At 49.3% G+C, this 16,805-nt stretch overlaps 1 protein-coding gene across 1 annotated transcript; it reads right to left on the bottom strand.

Moving 5' to 3' along the window:
* Nucleotides 1-1,328: 1,328 nt before the first annotated feature.
* HPSE (heparanase) lies at nt 1,329-15,385 on the bottom strand. The gene is made up of 12 exons (XM_075709343.1): nt 15,201-15,385; nt 13,421-13,566; nt 11,891-12,016; nt 11,326-11,499; nt 10,682-10,853; nt 10,011-10,058; nt 7,889-7,982; nt 7,172-7,278; nt 6,109-6,223; nt 4,147-4,265; nt 3,847-3,993; nt 1,329-3,129 (listed from the first exon to the last, which is right to left on the bottom strand). The coding sequence occupies exons 1-12, from the start codon at nt 15,368-15,370 to the stop codon at nt 2,970-2,972; spliced, it is 1,578 nt and encodes a 525-aa protein (XP_075565458.1). The 5' UTR covers nt 15,371-15,385; the 3' UTR covers nt 1,329-2,969.
* Between the last annotated feature and the right edge of the window lie 1,420 nt (nt 15,386-16,805).

Below are 16,805 nucleotides of genomic sequence, written 5' to 3'. Positions count from 1 at the left end.
ACACTGTGGGCTGGTTTGGTTTTTGTTATGTGTAATGTGATAAGCAAACCCTGGACCGTCTGCAGACAATTTTTAAGGAGCTCACGAAAGCAAAGCAGAAAAGCAAACTTATTGTCACTACATTTATATTCATTGTAAGGTGGCCTGGCCCCTCACTGAAAAAAATCTAGGGAATAGCACATTTCAGACTTTGAAAAATCACCGAAAGCTATTAAGGCCCCACTGTCTTGTTTGACTGAAATCTGAGTTGACTGTCAAATTGCCCCTGATTCTAAGCAGATTATCAGTTTCCTTATTTTCACATACATTAAATGATGCTCTATACAAAGGTCTCATGATGCAATTTACTCCACCTTCCAGGAACTGCTTTACAGTAAATACAAGGTGAGTAATCCAATCTCCAGCGTCAATAATGCGAAAGTATATTGGAACATATGCAAGAGAGAATTCTTGCTCCTGGCCTCAGATAGACTCCAAGGTTTACAACATTCGCTGAGGAAAAAAAGCCCTCGAGATAAGGTGCCTGCGGGGCGGGCATTGCTGCTGCAGATGGGCCTTGCGAGGGCCTCCGGTTCTGATCATACCTGTCTTGGTGTGCTGGGATCCAGCGTCTCATTTCCTACGCTCCTCTCCCTCCTGCTTTGTTTGTATAAAGCTAACAGTAGCTATCACTTTGTAAAGAGAAGTCATCTGGGCATGTGTAGAGCTTTTTAAGTTGAAAGCAGTTCCATGAGCTGTAAATCATACTTCTTGCCACTCCGCCATGTGAAGAACCAGGCCGTGAGCTCAGAGAAGGACACGTGGTTGGGAGGTGAAGCCAGAGCAGCTGTCATTTGCACACCTGGACATCTCTGTACCCCTCTTAGTTCCTGCATGTCGACCATCAGCCTGCGTATTGTCTCCGAGTCAGACAGCGGGGTGGAGGGCTCTGAACTGGTGGTCAACTACAACTGAAACATGCCAACCTGGATATGATTTCTTTCATTTTTATTTACTTGGGTATTCTTGTTGGGAATCATATAAAGCACAGATGATGTATGACCAAAAGTAATGTAGGGAGTTTCGCAGTACCAGCATGCCAAAAAGGTGTCGTAAAAAAAAGGAAGATTGCCAAAAGCTGGTATAAATCACTTTAATTAAAATCTTCAAATATAAAAGTCACAAGCACTGGAATAAACAACACTGTTAGAAAAGTTCTAAAAAGAAGCTACCAGGCAAATAATAACTTTGATGTCTTAGTTGTAACTTAAAGTTAATAATATATTAATAATATATCCATATTATATATAATATATCCATATATATCCAATATATAATAATATATCCATTTTATGCTCTTTACTTTTCGTATTAAACTTGCATAATGTAAACAAACTTAACCTTCTTTATTCTCATTTGATACATAACTTCACAGAATGCATCTGCGCTGTGGATGCAAACACTCCTTTGACACACTGAACTTAAATATAATCCTTTTATGGTGCAATTTTTCATCACAGCTTCAGATATACATCTGTTTTTAAAGTATTCTCGTTAAAAAATGTCTCCTCCCCACCCCACCCTGCACTGAAACCCCATGTAGCTGGTAGCATCCTTTTAAGGCTTAAAAAGGGAAATACAGTGGTGTGCGGTTGTTTTCCCCTGCTGTGCTCAAAACATCATAAGGCGTTGACAGTGGTGTGGGTTATGTATCTTCAAGAAAAGTAGATGCAAACACGTACATTGGGAAACCACAGGTATTCTCTGAGGTGTTTTGCTACCCTGCAGACCGGTGGCCTGCGTGCCAGAGGCACACAGAACCGCAGCAGGGTGTGCGCAAGGAAGGCACGGCCAGGGAGAAAAACCACCGCCAATACAGATTTCTGGCCAAAACGGCTGTTTCCCCAGGGGGAGGGATGTCAGCCTGGCCGGGCAGGTTGGTCCCCGGGGTGCTCTAAGGCCACTGGACTCCCTCTGATGGCTGAGGGGTGGGTGGTTTGCTCAGTCTCTTTACTGTCCCATTTCCTCGAGAACAGGGGAGACCTGAGCGAGGTAGGGAGCATAAAGCAGAGCTTCACCTGCAGGTAGGCTCAGGGAAGCCCTTTCCAGCTGAACCGCCTGCGGGGTGGTAAAGGCTGAGGGGTCGCGCGCCCTCGCCGCACTGCCCACTGACCACGGAGAGTTTGCCGGGGTGGTGGTGGGCTCCTCTCCTTTCCTCCCGGGGATGAAGCGTGTGAGGGCAGAGGTAGACCACCGTGCAGGAATAGCCTGCATTTCCTGTGTCAAAAACTCACCTTTGGAAAGCACATGGGCACAGCTCCATCTTGTGACTGAACTCTCCTAGCTTGGGAAAAACGTGTGGTGCTGCCCCAAATCCCACGAGGGAACTGGTTTCTCAGCAAGGTGTTTTCCCCTGCAGGCACCCCGACCTCAGCTTGCTTTGTGTGTCCCCGCTTTCCACCCCAAGACGCCCTCAGCAACCACAACCCCTCCTCAGGCTTCCCCACATGGTGCAGGCAAAATCACAGCTGTACAGCTGAAATAAAACCCCCTGCTCATCCTTTCTGAAGGCAAGCTTTTGCAGGAACTGTTCTAAGAGCTGTGCTTGCAGAAACGAGAGGGAGAGGGGAGGTTGCAGTTCCCAGCTGGCAGAGCCTGAAGTGCAGCGTGAGAAGCTGATGCAGCTCTGTGCGTGGCGTAGAGAAGGGCCCCGTGCTCGAGCACAGCAACCCAGGCTGGACCGAGAGCAAAACCAGCCCCTGCCTGGACTTGCTCTACCTCGATAGTTCTCCCAGGAGCTTAACGAGCATCTTCCACGTACAAATTACCCAGCGGGACGTCATGTCCTCCCCAGCCCACAGATCGTACCAGTGCCACAACCCCTGCATCCCTTGCCAGAATTAAATCTCGTGGTAGAAATGTGAATTTCTAGGATTAAACTTCCCTGCTAGCCAAGTGCTTTACATTTATCCTGCGTGTGTGTTAACCATTTAAATGCAAACAATAGCTTTGGCGTTTTTGATAACGTAAAAGCCGTAAGAGAAGGCTGGAAGGCCGAGTACGCTGCCGGGACCAAGGGGTTTTTCAATAAGGTCTGGCAGCGTTTTGTCATCCACCATCCGTAGCACACGGCCATTCAGCTCAATCGACCTGGAGAGGGACAGAGTAACTGTATGGGCAGCTGTGCTCTGTTTGCTAGCAAGCACAAACAGCTCTGGACCTGAGTGTAAACATGAACTCAGCCCAAAGCCAAACTAAACTTCCCTTGACGGTTTATCTGTGCACACACACATGGAGCATCTGCAGCACCCCCTCTGCAAGGACTCCTTTAGAGCCGTAGCACAAGCAAGTTGAAAAGTACATGTTTCTTACTCTTCTAGTGAGGTTAACAGCAGAACAGGCTTTGAAAAGTACACCTTTTAATTGGTTTCTCTCCTGCAAGGTATCTTCTACACCCACAGAGCAGATCCTTCCTGTGCTCATGCATTAGTGGTAACAACAAAAGAAACCATACAAAGCCTGAACATGTTGCTGTAAGTCAGGAGCCAGCACTTGGGAAAGCAATATAGATGTGCTTGTGCAAAACAAACAGGACTTTAGCGGCTGGTCCAGAGCCCTGAAGCCTGCTAGGAAAAAGCCTCCCAATTAACATCAAACAAGTGTCCTCGTACCTTAGCAAGCTTTCAGCAGCCTGATTTTAGGAGAACTGATTTAACACAAGTCAGACCTTACTGAAAAAAATCCAGATGACTGAATAGTAACCTCTTCCCCCGCCCTGCCTTGCAAGTTGAAGAAGGTGAGGTTTTAGAGGCCATCGAGCTCTACTCACAATCCTTTCTACAGAGAGAGCAGGAATTGCACGCTTACCTGGAAAGTATATTCTCTTTGCCATGAGGCAGCAAGAGGTACTGATCCACATGCTTGCTTGATAAGTACTTTGGTAGCTGCAAATGTTGGGTAACATTGTAGAGGTTTAAGGCAAACAGTGTCACGTCCCCTTCTCTGTACTTTGGGCTGCAAGGCAAGACAAGATGATGGTGAGGATCAGGAGAGAAACAGGTTTTGTAGAAATAACATGCATCCTTGTGCTGTCCCAAATTGCTTTTGTTGGCTGGGGGTGGCCATGGGCTCAGTTTCTGGGATATTTTGCCTTTTCTGGAGGCTTACTGGAGGGGGTTCGTGCAATGGAGGTAGACGCGGAGCTTCCTCTTATCGGCTCCTGTCAGGCCAACCTGCAGCACCTTGGTACCCATCAGCTTCTTGTAGAGCAGCGAGAGCCAGTAGTCCTAGGAGGCACAAAACCAGATGTAAGCACTTGTGTACACAAAGGTACTCCACACAGGGCTTAATGTAATGTTCATTTTGCTGGTAATTTCAGGGCTTTTTTCCCCATAATTTTTTGCCTTACCAAGTTTTTCACCATATCCATTTAAATTCCCACAAACAACATAGCTAAAGAGAAAATCCTGCCTCCAAGCTGCAGAGCAGCTGTGTTTACAAGGTACTTTAGAGTCATTTTTCCCTTCACATGCAAATCTCTTTCTGTGGGGGAAAGACTATTTGCATTTTGAAGATGCCCTTCTGCAGGGTACAGAGCACCTCAGGTCTGACCCAGCGGCGGATGAGCTGCCCTTCCTGCAGGGAAGCCTGTGCCAAATCCACAGGCACAACGCCAGGAAGAAGCCCCCGAAAACTTTTATGCCTTTCACTAACATCATGCTTTTGAACAGGTCTCAGGATTAATTTCTGAACACCAGTCAAGAGTAAATCCTCTGACACCCCAGGACAATGCCCGAGAGCAGGGTGATGCCCAGTGCAGACTCATTTTTTTCCAGGCTTGCTTTTTCTTGCACCTTGACCGCTACTTTTCCGTGACCATACCAAAAAGAGTGTGTGGTCTGTGCAGATGTGTTTTGGGACTAGGAGGCCCCAGGCAGGCTGCATTTTGCCGCATCTCTTCTTTGAGCGCAACCCCAGGGGAGGATGTACTCCAGCTGGTGGGTTTCAGAGAGCTTCTCCCAGCTCATCTGTCTGTCTGTCTTTGAGGTTTTCCTAGAAGGGAAACCATCATGTTTCTCTCCTGACTCACCACAAGCCTGAGGAAGTGACTTTTCCTATTGGTGTGCATGCTCAGCCAGTCTGCCAGGAGGTGAAACCTTCTGACACTGCTCTGCTTCTTCATTTCCATACTAACTGATGGACCTGGGTTTGGATTTCCCTGCCTCTAAAGCATTATTAGCTTGATTAGCATTTGTACTGCCTGTAGGTGAGGAACAAGGCAGATTCTTTCAGTCCAAATTAAATCTATTTTAAATGAGGGAATAAAAAGCCCAAAGCAACAAGCCTGACAACACAGCCCCTGGTGTAGGGACCAGCTGAACAGGCAGGACAGAAAAACCCCGTATGCTGGGTTTCCTCTCAGACAGTCTCTATGAGCCTGTGAAAATCACATCTTGGAAGCAGAAAAATGAGAGGAAAGGTAAAAAGAAAGACGCTATCCTCTCACCCCAAGGTAAGCGCTACTAGCACAAAGAAACGTGCTGTGCATGCAAGAACAATGAATAATGATGTTTCATGACACCAGAATGTTAATTCCTAATAAATTCAATTATACTAAATGCATGTTTTCATTTAGTTATCCTTCAGCCACTACTGAAGGCTAAATATGCTCATGACCTAAGAAATGCTTGAGTCTTGACTTCATGCTGGTTTGGTTTTCACTTGGGATGTAATTTATTATAACAACTCATACTGCTTCTGTTTAAAAGCTACTCATCACTCAGCTGAGGAGTACTCAAACCAAAACAGTCCATCCTGAAAAGCCTTGTGAACTCCAGAAGCATCTGCATACAAGTCAGAGCATCATGTCCCAGAAATCAGTCTCTGCTGTGCTGAAGACTAGCTGCATCCCTGCAGTTGCAGTAAATATCTTGTATCTATATATATATAATACACGAACGCATAATGAAACATGAGCTAACTTTAGGTGCAAGGATAACTGCGACTATCCTACAAAATCTGTTGCTATGTTGCGTTGTTAAAATAGATGACTTGTCCCTCCACATCCAGTGTTGCCGGTGCAGAAACACATGCAGCATTCAGATGGTGTTAGTGGGGTTGCATACATACCGGCAAAGGCTCAAAGTTGGCATCCACCAGGTGATAGGTCCCTGCCCCAAAGAAAACCTGTCTCATCACCACGTCAATCCCCTGCCTGGCTGCAAGCCCAAGTTTGTCCAACCACCTGCCAAAATATGAGGCAAACAACATGCAGATGAAATTGCTGACCTCAACTGTACACTGTTGCCCCTCTCCAACCAGCTCAGGAAGTAGGAAAACAAGAATTAGGGCATGATGCTGACTTCCTTAAAATCACACAATTAATTTCAATTCAAGTCTTGCATTGATTACCTTAAAAAATAATTTCAGATTACCTCTGGAGGTCTGAGTTAGTGGGAATAGTTGCTCCACTCCCCTGTTTGCAGGCAGTGGAAACCAGGAGTGGCAGCAGATACTCCTGAACTGGCCAAGGGCCTGAAGGCTGAGAGAAATCATCACACCAACAACAAGGTTGTCTGCCATTACCAGGCTTTGACTTGGTGACCCACCAGGCCCTGATGAAAAAGTTCATCATGCCTTATAGGAGGAAAAAACATACATTGCAGCCATGTTTTTGGTTAATTTTCAAAGTGTGAACTGCACATTTCCATGCAATTTTATCTCCCTGAACCTACAAACTGATCAAAGTGCTAAGAAAAGCCCGAATTCTTTTATTTCAACAAAATGCTACAACTGAAGTCCTTGGAGAAAATTATTTTCATGACAAAATTTCCCTTTGGTTAGTTATTTCACAGTGGTTGAAGGATGACATCAGAAAAGGACACCCATCTCATGAATTACTTTTGTCCTCACAAAAGGATGGAGTTAGCATTGCAGATCTGAGGGCAGAAATACAACTTTCTCATGCTTCTCATCCATCATTACCCATAGGAATCTGCTATTTCCTGGGCCTACATTGAACCTCAGGCACAAGGGAAGCACACAGCGAGCAGTGGGGAGGGTTACGATCCTCAACCCACCCATTACCTGTGCTCCCCAGGAAGCTTGAGACGTTCCTCCCGCGGGGCATGTACACAACCCCCTTCAGCTAGTAAAACGTGTAATTTCCCCACACTTGTGTCATGGTACTCACATAAAGCCAGCAATGTAAGTGTTGGACAGCCTGGGAGCTCCCCCTCCATAGGCAGAGCTCGTCTCTCCTAGCCAGACCTTCTTGTCGGGCACGGTCCCATCAACAATCTGGCCGGCATGGTGTAGGGAAGAAGAGAAAGAGACAACAGTTAAGTTTTTGGCTACTGAAATAATAGGCAATCAAAGTTTTGTGCTTTAGCCAAATGCCTACGTATGATGTTTGCATTAAGGGATAACACCAACTGAGGCGGGATGTCACAGAAATTTTGATCAAAAGGACTAGAAGCAGATTTACTTCCCCCCTCCAAAAATCATGTCTATACATGTAGAATGAGGCAAACATCACTAAAAGCCAGGTCCTGTAAGTCTTCTCGTGCCGAGTAGTGGTATACTCTAAGTTATACTGTTCTCAGGATCTCAAAATACAAAGAAATTGGGGCAGGGGGTATGACCATAAATTACATCCCTGAGTAATGACTACATCAATAAATGAGAAAGTTGTAGGTTTGTGATGTATCTGGCACTGTGCTTGCTGCATGGCACATGATTGGAGCTCATTTGTTATTAGTATTGCTATTTTTTTTTTAACTTACAATGACAGCAGCACCCAAGCTTTGAGGATCCCTGTTTATTGCTAGTGAGAAACTGTAGTTTATTCTGGATTCTCTGCTACCCCCCTGGAAACTGAACACGGGAATGATTGAACAGGACAAGGCACCTCCAGGACTTCATGTACAGCTGTGGCAAAGGTATCCAGCACTTCAGGGCTCAAGAAATCCTCCCTCGTTGCAGTTCGTCCGTTCACATAGTAACTGGAAATGGAAAAAAACCCCACAGCCAAAATTAAGGAAAAATACTGCCACTGGTACAAAACACCACTGAAAGTACTCAGTTGCTCAATTCATTCATCCACAGCACTATTTTTCTGTCCAGTTCTTTTTCTTTTTTTGTTTTCCAAATATGTAGGTATGTTGTTTGTATTTTAGGGATTATCAGGTATAATTTCCTCCATGGAGGCAGGATATCACAGAAGTTTTGATCAACAGAAGTAGCGCGTTTTTTTTCATCTACTTATTTAGAACAAGGAAAACATCACTGAATAAGAGCCAGCTTCTGTAAATCTCTTGCTGAGGAGTCTGACAGTCCTATATGATTACTTGCTTTACTGTATCAAGTTATATATTAAAAATATCAGATCCCAGTTTCTGTCCCTCTGTTGGAGTATTTTGGCCATCTGGAGGGGAACGGGGTGGAGGCATCCCTATGGGATGAAGGTTGCCCTCCACCATGAGCAGACAAGCTTTTAAGTCTGGTTTGTTGGACTAAAGAACGGGAAATTGGGATCCCTGTGGTTTTTGCGTTTCATCGCACTATCGCTCAGTCCTACCAGAAGCAGCTGAAGTCTTCCAGCCACAAGAGGAAGCTAAAACCCAATAATCCTAAATTAGTAAAGAAAATAATAAATGCCCATTTAAAGCAAAGGCAGCCACAGGGCAAGAACAGCCCAGGAAGGGGAGAGGACATGTTTCATGCCTTGCTAGCAGCTCAAAACACATAGATAAGTCATATATGTATACATATATATAATATAAGCATGTGCATCTTTTCCCACTGTTACCTGACTGCTGCACATCACCGTGCTGCATTTGACTCTGGAAAGAAAACCACCTTCACATAGAAATCACTTTGAAACATGTGGAGTTCATGGCAGGTGCCCTGAGGCCAGCTTACCCCACTGCCCACCCGAGCACTTTAAAACTGCATCTCTAAGCCACGGCACAAGAGCCAAGGGCTGGGACTGTGCTGGTGCTGTCTGCACTCCGGGTGGGATCTGAGGGCGAGTTACCCACACACAGCCTGAACTGACTTGGAGAGCAAACTTAAGGGAGCAGGAGAAGCTGCTAGCACTTCTCTATGGATAAGGATCAGCCAGACCTGCAGGGCTTTTCATTTATATCAAACAGTCATAAACAGAGAAAAAAGGCATCATGTAACGCATCAGCTAACAAGGCTCCCTGCTGCATTTTTTACAAGGAGTTGGGGGCATTTGCCAGCAGGGTTATCGGTGACTCCCTGAATTTGCTTTTAGGGAGCGAAGCTTTCACTCAAGCAGATTCAGCCCTTCTAATGCCAAGGAGAGCACCAACATCAGGGGTACTGACTCCATTTCAAAGCCCAGCCACCCATATGTTGTTTAAAACCTTACATTAAAAATGTGCTCTTGCAGAAGTTCAGCAGAGCTGAACTCTGCTGAGTAAATCTGAGCTATCTCCTTTTCCTTTTATACAACATCCCCTTCTTCCCAAGGGAAAGTGCATTTTATTTGCAAGGGTTGGCATCTTGGAGCTTTGAGACAACCGGGACTGCTGCTCAGATCTCAATAGCTTTTGGTACACGTTGAAACATGGCACATGCAAAAAGGCTCAACTGCTGCAGAAACTCTCCTTATGTGGGGGAAGCTGTGACCTACCCCCTCGTGCTCTTCTGAGAAATAAAGCTGCCGTGCCATCTTTTTCTCCACATCCCACTTCTGTTTTTCTCAGTGCACATATTTAGCAAGCAAAATGACGGCCTTGCACATGTTGCATTCCCTGCTGCGGTGTCTATGCTACAAACCCCCGCCACTGCTTTTGGGTCTCTGCACCATGTAGCCTCTTTGGAGACCTCCTGCATTTCTGTAATGCAATCCCTCAATTCAACTCTTATTCTGAGCAGAGGAGTTTGCAGAGAGGCACCAAAGGAACTGCTGAAAGGGGTAGTTCACCCCCTCCTTCCTGTTGAGATGTTCAAACCGACATTTTGTACAGGTGATAAGCAGAGTGACGATGAGCAGTACTTACTGGTGCCATGTGACAGAGTCGATCACCTTCCCTCCCGATTTCAGGAAGCTGCAACCAGAGGGGATGCAGTTGAGAGCAGGGGGGGTTAGTGGGTACCGGTGATGGGTCGCAGCCCCCCACAAGCTAGCTGCCACGCACAGCCCTCCCCTCTCCCCCCAGCTAGCAGTAGTGATGGTGACCTGCTTTGGGGCCACGCTTGCTGTGGCTTTTAAACAGGCTTTGGACAGCCCGGCTGCCTCAGTGGATTGCTGGGAGGATGAATTAATGCTTGTGTAACACACAGATTTCTAGGGTGAAAAGCCCTTGTCAACACAGCACTAGAGCCAGTGCTCAATTGAAAGGTGTGCAGATCACTGAAGTACTGCTAGCGTCTTAATTTCAACGGGCTGAGTATTTAAGCCTTGAGCTCATGCATGCAGGTAAGATTTCAGTCATCTACAGTAAAGGAAAAAAAAAATTCCATGTTTCTAATTTAAGGAAAAATGCAGGAAATTAGTTCTCAAAATAGACTGGATGTATCCATTTATACATCCATACTATCAATTTGGAGCAGAAAATCCTTAAAACCCTGCCCAGATGCCTCCTCAAGCCCCCTGCATCTGGGTGCAGACGAGCCACTGCTACCCACACTTGCCCACCCTGGGGGTGCTGCCAGGGCCCCACACCCCTACCTTCTCAGCAGTCTCTGTGTGTGCTTTCGGGGCTGCCCGACATCAGGACCATAGAGCTTTGCACGCTGATAGAGGGTATAGTTACTCAGAAGTTGGCGTAGGTGAATAAAATCTTGCCCCAGCTGGTAGCCGTCGATGTAGACACCAGATTTCTTCCTGAAGCTATTGGGCTCTGGGGAAGACACGTGGGCATCAGCACCCCACTCTAGTTTCAGGGCACAAAATAGGGCAGCTCGTTCCACATGGGGAGTACCAATCCCGTACGTCTTCATATGATCTGGCACAGTACAGGTGAGGTATTTGAAGGCAATGAGCATAAAACCGAAAGCCCGGGTGACGCAGAGCACTGCTCTCCAGCGCTCTGTCCCAGCCAGTCTCCATAGGTGACATCCTGCACCTCGTGGGACATTGCTCACCTCATCTCAGAGCCTCGGTAGAAGCAGCAAAATCATCTCAATTTGCTTATTCGTTGGGCCTTCTATGAAATTCCTCCTTGCAAATTAAGACTGTAATGTTTCCCAATAAAACATCACCTTGCCTTTATGGGCTGTCATCCAAAACATCCAAAATTACCATACCATACCCTGCGGTGGTACCTTTCCAGGTGACCACTGGCCTGACCCCCAGGCAGGCTTTGCACTTACCATTCCCGAGCTCCCAGGAGATGTTGTACCTCTGCGAGGCGCAGTAGTCCAGCAGAGCCTGGGCATTTGAGCTGTCCCACTGCAAGCCATCTTTCCGCAGCAAGGCATTGAGCCCAAAGATCAGGTGAAACCCTGAGCAGTTTGCAAAGCTGTAGAGAATATCTAACGTATTTCCTGTGTGGAGGAGAAAGGGGGGATGTTCATCTCAAGGCTATGGCATGCTAACTGAGCTCCGGCCAAGTGACAATCTTTACTCCCTGTATTTATTTAGCCTGGTGCTGCAGATGTGCCAAGCTCTCCCAGCCAGACAAGAGAGCCCAGACCTTACTACACACCACCCTGCAAGGTGTTGAGATCCTCCCAACTCCTGCAGCAACTGAATACTATTGAATACGAGGTGGCAGACAGTAGAAAAAGATTTCTTAGAAACATTTCCCCCACTTAGAAAAGTATTTATTTTCAGTGGTTTCAGCTCCTAACAGCCTATGACCCTTTTACCGCAGGGCAGAGATTTGCAAGCCCCCTGGTTATAAACCCTAGCAGAAAAGATCCATCGAAGTCTTACTTGTGATGGTGGTGTTTTCGTGCTTTTTCCGGTTATGCTCTGCAAGAATCAGCTTCTCCTGGCTGGGCCACTGGGCCAGCAGTAGCTTCTCAACAGGAGCAAACACAGGGCTCGAGCCACAAGACTCTGTAGGGCAGAAGAAGGGTGATAGCAATCAAGTCCTCGTCTTCACAGCCAGGGTCCAGTATGCAAAGGGCTGCGCCCCTCAGGAGGAAGCACAACCGCTTGGTGCTAGGCTGAGAGCCAGTTGTGCACTTCTGTGAAATGCACCCCTACTTGCACAATGTTAACCACATAGAAAAAGTAGGGTTGGCTTGATACATAAGTATGTGCTATATAGAAAATGTATATTTCCCAATTTAAGGTGATGGAGATGGGGGGGGTGTGGGAAGACTAAGCTGTACTTCTGGAGGCTGGTATCATGGCAGTCACACCCCAATAAACTATTTTAGCTAGAGCTAAACCGGAAACCCTCATTCCAGTGAGCTGACAAAGCATGGGCTGCGGCGCTTGAGGAGCAGATAAGGCACCCCGGCGTGCGGCGGCATGGCAGGGCTGATGGCCTGCCTTGCTGTGGGCAGATACAGGGCGATGCTTCCTGTGCTGCCCATCTCATGCAGGGGAAAGCGCTGACCGCCCCGCGTGGCTCCAGCGGCAATGCCAGCGGGAGTCATAAGACACTTTCTCTTCAAAGTTCATATTCTTTCTTGGCATGCAAACCAGGAACAAGCCATAACCAGAGAGGAAGGTGCAAGCTGGAGTCACAGTTACCCAGAGAGGAGGAAGCCACTCAGCAAAGTGGTATGGGGGGAGAAGTACCACTCGACGTCAAAACCAAGCATCACCGGTTGTACAGTGATGTATGATTGCACTGTTGTGCTATGTACCACAGGAATAGATGGGATTTTTTTCATCTGAAACACCTCTAGAAGGATTTATGTGCTTTTGCTAAGTTTAAAGAAGAAATTGACTTTAATGCAGTGGGAAACCTCACCCACCAGGACCAAGCTCGAGCAGTTGGCAGTGGCCTGGTGGGTTTGCACTTGCCCTGTTGAAGCAAAGGAAGAGAATTAACTATCCCAGCCGAAACCAGGACACCAGCCTAGCTCTGGCTTTGGCCAGGATAGAGAAGACAGACTCTCTGTTCTCATCAGATTATTTCTTTCATCTGTTACTTAATTTTCATAATGAAACCGCAACTTTTCAGCTGAACTTGACCACCTCCCAGGCAGCGGGGGAGCTCCCAAGGCTGCTGCAGGGAGCATGGAGCAGCAAAGGGAGAGTGCCAGCAGATGCTGGGGTGGACATGAGGTCCCCCACGCCTTTCCTCGCTTTCCCACGACTGGCACAGCAATTCCCATGGACCATGCTGAAGGTCCACGGATCAACTCTCCATGGAGGAGAGCAATGCTGACCCCGTGAAGGACCCCCAGTGCTGCCACCATGCCCTTGTGGCATCCCCAGCTTGCATCAAAGCCACCTCCTAAACCCAGGATGGGTTCAAGTCTAACACATTGATGCCCATTTTACCTTGATGGGCCTGAAGTTCCCAGAGGATTTTTTCTTCCAAAGTTGAATCCTTGTTGGGATCAAAGATGAGAAAATCTGTCTTGGTGCCGCCGAACCTCAGGAAGCCTGGGGACAGGGCCGTTGCCAGGGCACGTAGTTTGGGATTGCTGAGGAAGGGATGTCAAGAAACAGAAGAAACACTATATTCATGCAGACTATGGCTTCGGTGTAGAGGCTAAACACAGCAAGTGCTTGGAGGGATGCACTGCAGTAGGTACTCCTGACCCCGCTCTGGACCTGCACCCCAGCCCTCTGCACTGTGCAACAGAGACGCTGCCAGCTGAGCAGGCCAGGAGAGCATCGGTGAGGCAGTGAGGGGGAGATGTGCCCCACAGACAGGGAGTGAAATCCTGGGGGCAAAGTAATGCAATACTTCAAAACAGGTATTTTTTTGTCCTAAGCATCCTTCTCCCCTAGATTTTTTGGTTTTGTTTATACAAAACTAAGATACCAGTCCTGTGAGAAGGTGGATGTAAAACCGACTGATGGTATCAGTCCCAATTTCCATCAACGACAGCCAAAGCGAGTGTTTTCATACCCAAGAGAGATTAAGAGTCCGTGCTGGGACAAGCGTTAGCTTTAGCCAAGCAGTTTCATAAAACAACGTAAGCTCTGCCTCTGCGACTTGCGCACCCCCTGCGCAGGATGTGCAGCACCAACACCCGGCCTTCGCTGTGGGAAACCACGAGGCTGCGGAGGATGCCGGGCGCACAAGCGCTATCTGCTCAGCGGTGACACACAAGCAGATTAGAGGCAACCAAGTACTTCCTGCTCCTCACGGAGGCGGGGTTGGCCCCAGGCTGAACCCCAAGGTGTGCAGCTGGGGCTGGAGACCTGAGCACTTTCCAATAAAGCTGGCATCACCTTTCTCCCCACCTTGCTGAGGAGGAAAAGATGAAAGCGGGGGGAGGAGGGAAATCAGGACTGGAGAAATACCGTGGGGCTGAAAAATGGGGTCAGATGGATGAAAAGGAAAGAATTAAGGTAGCTTCCTAAAAAGGGAGAATCAAAAAGGAATAGAGTACAAAAAAAAGTAGAGCAAAAGCAGGGAAGAAAAGGCAAGAGAGAGGTCAGAGCCAAAAGAACGGGCAGGGAACACCATCACTTGGCAGTCCAGAGTTGTTCAGTGTTACCTAAGAGGGAAAAAAGTCTTCATTTTTAGGCTCTCTGGATTCAGCTTTGATGATGACAGACCTTCCTCAGCATTTATTTGACTTGCTGCCGGCAGTGCCCCGGCAAACGTCCGCAGAGCTGCCCCAGGGCTCAGGTGGTTTTTATCCCGCGGAGCGGCGGGGCTGGCAGCCCCCGGCCCCGCCACACGTAACCCCCCTGCTCGGCAGTCTCCTTCTCCTTCTCTGCCGCTGGCAAAGCGGCTCCTCTCCCCGGTTCATCCCCGCGCCGCTCCCAGCGAGCGCGGCCCGAGCTGCGCCGGCCCCGCACCCGTTCCCCGCGCTCAAGCCGAACGGCGCAGCTCGCACCCCCGGCGGGTCCCGACGATGAAAGCAGCGGATCCCGAGGCAGAGGGGACCCAGCAGCCTCCCCCGGGCCCAGCTCCCGGGATGGGGCCCCCCCGCTCCCCCCTGCCCTGCCCCTCCGCAGCACGCCGGGCAGCAGCGTCTGTGCCGGCTCCGCGCCGGGATGCCCGGGCCCCCTCCCCGCGGCTGCGGGCCTCTCCGCCCGCCGGCGACCCGCCTGCCGCCCCCCTTATTCCTTTGCCCGAAAGGGGAGGGAGGCGGCTCACCTGAGCAAGGCGACATAGCGCGGGTCCCGGGCCAGGCTGGCGTCCAGGGTGAGGGAGAGGAAAGCCGGGCTCACCTCCCCGCGGGGGCTGTCCCGCAGCCCCAGCCACAGCACGGCCGCTCGCCCACCCCCCGCCAGCAGCAGCGGCAGCAGCAGCAGCGGCACCGGCATCCTCCGCTCCCGGCCCGCCGCGCCGCCGCCGCCGCCGCCGCCGCCGCCGGCTCCACCCCCGCGGAGGGCGGGCCGGGGCCGGGGGTGCAACGCTCCCCTCCCCGCCGGCAAGAGCAAGAGCAAGAGCAAGAGCAAGAGCAAGAAAGGCAAAGGCAAAGGCAAAGGCAAAGGCAAAGGCAAAGGCAAAGGCAAAGGCAAAGGCAAAGGCAAAGGCAAAGGCAAAGGCAAAGGCAAAGGCAAAGGCAAAGGCAAAGGCAAAGGCAAAGGCAAAGGCAAAGGCGTCGTGAGCAGCCGGCGCCGAGACCCCCCTCACCCTCTGAGAGGGGCTGTGGCGGCACCCTTGAGGTGCTGCCCTGCACGGCTGTGCGGTGCCTCAAACCGACGCTGGGACACCTGGAGCCCGGGGCTGCTCTCCCGACAGCCTCAGCCGTACAAAGCAGCCCCGGGCTTCGGGCTGGTTCCTTGCCTGCTCGGACCTTTCCAGCATCGCGGCACGCTGCAGCCGACCCGCCAACTTCTAGAGCTTTCCCCCTTGCCTGTGCAACCTCGGGCAGCTGTGTGCAAAGCCAGCGGGCTGGAAAATGGCCACACGCTGCTCCCGCTGCTGCTCAAGGGGCGAGATGTCAGCAGGCCGACATCCCAGCCACGGGCCTCTGCCGCAGGGAACCCAGTCACGGCAGCACGCGGCGAGCCTGTGACAAGTGCTGCTTGGCGAGGCCACCGCTTCAGGCCGAAACCCACCTTCCCCGTGCTGCAACGCTGTTGCGACAAGGGTATGTCTTAATTGCAGCCAACGTGCAACTTGGAACTGGCCTTACAAAAAAGATTCAAGCGCGCTCTGGGTCTGCCCCCGCAGGTGCTCCCTGCAGAGTCCCGCCTGTGTCAAAAGTCCTTCTTTGGCAACAGCTAGCCTTGCCAGGGAGGCCCATCAGGAAACAGCCAACTGCAGCCACGGGGCAGGTATTGCTTAATATGTGCACTGTTGAAACATTTGCAGAGGTTTTTAAACAACTACACCTAACATCACCATTACATTTCCCATCTGCATCAGTTCGTCCTGAAGCATCCATGTTTGCTTACCATGTTTGTTTTCAAAACGGTCGCCTGTTGGAACACACTGCAAATTTTCCAGTCTTATCTGTTACTTTATTTGGGTGCAGTGCTTCCCAATGCTCACCAAAGTCAGGGTGCTAATCTGGCTCAAGTACTCACCTGGCTGGCCCTTCCTGTTCCCACTTGCTCTACATTTTTGTTCTATTAAGTAACTCGCCACCAGAACACAAAGAACTAGACCAAATTAACTCTGTTTTTGATAAACACATCCATGGCTCTGCCAGAAAGGAAACATCAGTGACACTCCTGACTGTCTCAGTATCTTAGTCAGTGCAACGCTTCCCATTCCGGGGGTACACAAGCAATTATATGCGCACGCCTT

This window comes from Pelecanus crispus, chromosome 4 (genome assembly GCF_030463565.1).
Source record: "Pelecanus crispus isolate bPelCri1 chromosome 4, bPelCri1.pri, whole genome shotgun sequence".
Classification (NCBI taxonomy): Eukaryota; Metazoa; Chordata; class Aves; order Pelecaniformes; family Pelecanidae; genus Pelecanus; species Pelecanus crispus.
This window is presented reverse-complemented; position numbering and strand designations above follow the sequence as displayed.